Source organism: Myotis brandtii, unplaced genomic scaffold (assembly GCF_000412655.1).
Source record: "Myotis brandtii unplaced genomic scaffold, ASM41265v1 scaffold572, whole genome shotgun sequence".
NCBI classification, from domain to species: domain Eukaryota; kingdom Metazoa; phylum Chordata; class Mammalia; order Chiroptera; family Vespertilionidae; genus Myotis; species Myotis brandtii.
In genome coordinates, this window is record NW_005370144.1 from 26,232 (window position 1) to 29,680 (window position 3,449).

Sequence of the window (3,449 nt, forward strand, 5' to 3'; positions counted from 1 at the left end):
GTGGGTTGGTGGGGGGTCTGGTGGGGGGTCTCTTGTATGTGTTGGGGGACATGTATCTGTAGAGGGGGTTAGGCCGTACTGTCCTGTGGATGGTCATCGGGGCGGCTGTGCATCTCACTGTGTCTGCTTCTCTTTCTTCCCAGGGTAAAGTCGAGTATCTGGTGAAGTGGAAAGGATGGCCCCCAAAGTAAGGTCCTTTGTGTGTGCGTCTGCCTGCCTGCACCTCCCTCCACCCGCCGGTGCCCTCTCTCCTGCCTGACTTTCAGCTCCAGCTGCTCTAGCTTGGCTAGCGGGCCTTGATGAGATCATCTTCTCTAGCTTTCAGTTGCCCCCTGCCAGCTGAGGGGCTTGGAGCACATGAGGGTCAAGGCAGGCCCCAGTTACCCTTCTCACCTCCCTCAAGTTAAGTTCCATCTCTGGTTGGAGGCACCTTCCCCCCCTCCTCCCCTGCTTTCTGGCTTTTCTTGGCACCTGGGAGGTGAAGGCCCAGCATCTAGGGTTCAGAGATGCCTGCTGGAGGAGTGGAGGGGCTGGGCAGGGGTTTATGAGACTGGGTAAGACAAGGCTAGCCAGCGGCGCATGAGTCCTCAGTGACATAGAACTAGGGACAGTCTGAGCCCACCTTGCCTTTGGACAGCTCTCTCCAATCTACAGAGCAGGCTCCCATTCAGTCTTGTGACGCAGGTAGGGTAGTAATCTCTCTAAAAGATATAGAAACAGGCTCAGAGAAGGTAGGCAGCTTGCCTTGGATCACACAGCAAGTGAGGTCAGAGTTGAACTAGGCCTACCCATTTTCAGGTACCTCCTCTGTGCCTCCTCCATCTCAGAGTTGGGGGGCAGGGAGCTGGTCTAGGACCTCTCCCAGTCTCTCCACCTCTCATGCTGAGACCCAGTTAGAACCTTCACACCAGCCAATCACCTCCCAGCAGGGAGTTATTTGAAGAGGGTGGGGAAGGAGGGAGTCGTGGGGCCTTCCCATTGGTCTGTAGGTGCCCCACCCCCCTGCCCTGCCAGTAGAAACTGGCTCCTGGAATCCCCCTCTACTCAGAGCCTCTGCCAGGCACTTTCTGCAGTGCTGTGCTGAAGCGGGGTGGGGGGAGTGGGAGGGGTGACGACTGACCTGTATTGGGTCCTGGAAGTGTCTGGGGGCATGGTGGAGAAGACAGCAGAGAGGACATGGCCCACGCTGCCTCAGCATCCTTATGTGCAAAATGGGTTCAATAGTCAAGGCCCTGCCCCTCCCCCCACAGGCTTCTTTACCTTGTGGGGCATCCTGATGGTTCGAGTTGGTGGCTGGCCAAGCAGATAATGCATTTGTCCATTCCTCCTGTCCCTCCTGCCCCTTCCCAAACACCCCAGGACTGAAGGAGGGTCCCTTACTCTCTGGGCAGATGAGGCGTGGACTTCCAGCCTGGGTGCAGGACAGTAAGAGTGCGGGAGGACTAGACAAGGGTGCCGGGGGCAGCAGGAGCATGGGCTCCCTGAGCACTGGCGCCCTGGCTTCTGCACCCGAAGGCATCGCATGGGGGTGTGGTCCCAGCCCAGTAGCCTTCAAGGCACGTTTGGCTATTTGTCCTCCTCTAGACTCCATCTCTTGAAAGACTTCCTCCTTTAAACAGCGGCACTTATCCCACTTTTATTAATCCCAGTGAACATGTCTGCCCATCGGAGCTTCCATCAGCAGGAAGGACGCAGAGCTCTAGGAGCAGTCCCTCCCTGTTTCTGCTGGCTGAGCCCCAGCCCTGGGCCCACTTGTTTCTTAACATGATGGGACCACTAGATGGGCTTTCATGACCTTTATGACCCCCTCAAGGGGTTCTGGGAGCTCTGTTTGACCAGATGACAGGTGCACTTCTGGCTCCCCCACACTTTGGTCCTGGGTTCCTATCCACCCGTGAGCCCCAGGAAGGTAGTTCCTAGGAAAGGTCATAAGAATAGAATTGCCAACTCCATGCAGCATGGTCCCCACTTCATGCCATTCACTGTGTCACCCACTTCACTTGGGGGAAACTGAGCTTCAGGCAGAGGGAGAAGCAGGAGCTCCTCTGTAACCCATTTGGTCTCCGTCTCCCCTCGCCAGGGGGTCTGGCTTGGACCCGAGGCTGAGACAGCAGCTGGGGAGTGGGGAGTTGGGCAGGCTGCAACCTGCAGGCCTGGGAGCCTTGGCTAGGGCAGTGCCAGCCTCAGCGGGGAGGGGATCCAGATCCTCCCGCTCCTCACCCTGGCCAGGGAGGCCTATATTAACAACAGAAACAGCAGAATGCTCGCCCTGTGCCTGTTCAGCCACATGCTTTGCCTGTTTTCTCTCCAAATGGCAAAAAAAAATGACTGCCCTTCCTCCCCAGCAGGTGGGGCAGAGGAGCTGTCTTGCTAGTTATGGAAGGTACAGCAAATAGCACGGAAAAGGGCTGGGGTCACAGGGCAGAGGATGTTTAATCAGCTGCAGGTGCTCTCAGCCCCGAAGAAACCCTCAGACATCCTACTCTGATTGCAATCTGCCCAGGACTGCGGTCCTTCCTTCCGTTTTCACTAGTGAATGCTACCGCACCTTCTAGGGTGGACCGCCTCCATGGAGCTTTCCTAATGTTGTCAGTGGGCACAGCAATAACCAGGCTGCTCATCAGTAAGTCCCTAGTATGATCAGACATTGCCTATTGATTTATGGCAACCCATTTTACAGATGGGAAGACAGAAATCCTCAGCAGAAGAGCCCTTGCCCAGGGCCGTACAGCTGGGGTGATTTGAATGACTGGATGCCTGCCCCCCAGGGCTTGCAGGTCTAGCCCCTTTGATACACAGTGGGCTCTGGCAAAGGTGACCTAGGGCGATGGCCTGATGGTCCACTCAGTGGGACGTGCTCAGGCTGTGGAGTCAGACCAGGCTGCCTTTGAACTCAGTTCTATATATTTAACAACTGTACGACCCAAGGCACAGCCCTCAGTCCCTCTGCATCTCCGTCTCGCTACTTGTAAAAAGGAGGCCCCAGCCGCACAGAGCCCGCCGCGGGCTGCCCCAGACGGCACACGGTTCCTAACGGTGTCGGAGGGACGCAGGGAGGGCGCTTCTCCCTCCTCCAGGACGGTTTGGAGTCCAGGATGCGGGCCTGGCAGCTTCTAGTGCTCTCTAGGCTTTCGAAATGGATTTAATTAATGCTTATTTGCTTTCATTATGTACCGTACTGAACTAAGTGCGCCACAGGCTAACACAGCTAATAGTCACATCAACCCTAGGGACTACTTTGGTAGCCCCCCTTCACGCAGAGGTAAAGAGACGTGAATCACTTGCTCAAAGCCACCCCTGCGGGCTGGCCCCCAACCCCACGGCTGCATCTCATTTGAGCCGCATTATATTGTGGGGGAGGCTGGAGCGGGCCTTGGTCAGTGGGGCGCCCCGCCCACAGCACAGCCGGAGCCTGCGCACACCGGGCTGGAGCAACTGCCGCTGCCTGT

The 3,449-nt window shown here is 56.9% G+C and overlaps 1 protein-coding gene across 1 annotated transcript in view; it reads left to right on the plus strand.

Annotated features, from left to right (window-relative positions):
• The first annotated feature begins 74 nt into the window (after positions 1-74).
• CBX7 (chromobox homolog 7) overlaps positions 75-3,449 on the plus strand; it is a 16,710-nt gene continuing 13,335 nt past the window's right edge. The window contains exon 1 of the mRNA XM_005878700.2: positions 75-187. Coding sequence (XP_005878762.1) covers positions 90-187 — 98 coding nt within the window. The 5' untranslated portion in view covers positions 75-89. The remainder of the gene's footprint in view (positions 188-3,449) is intronic.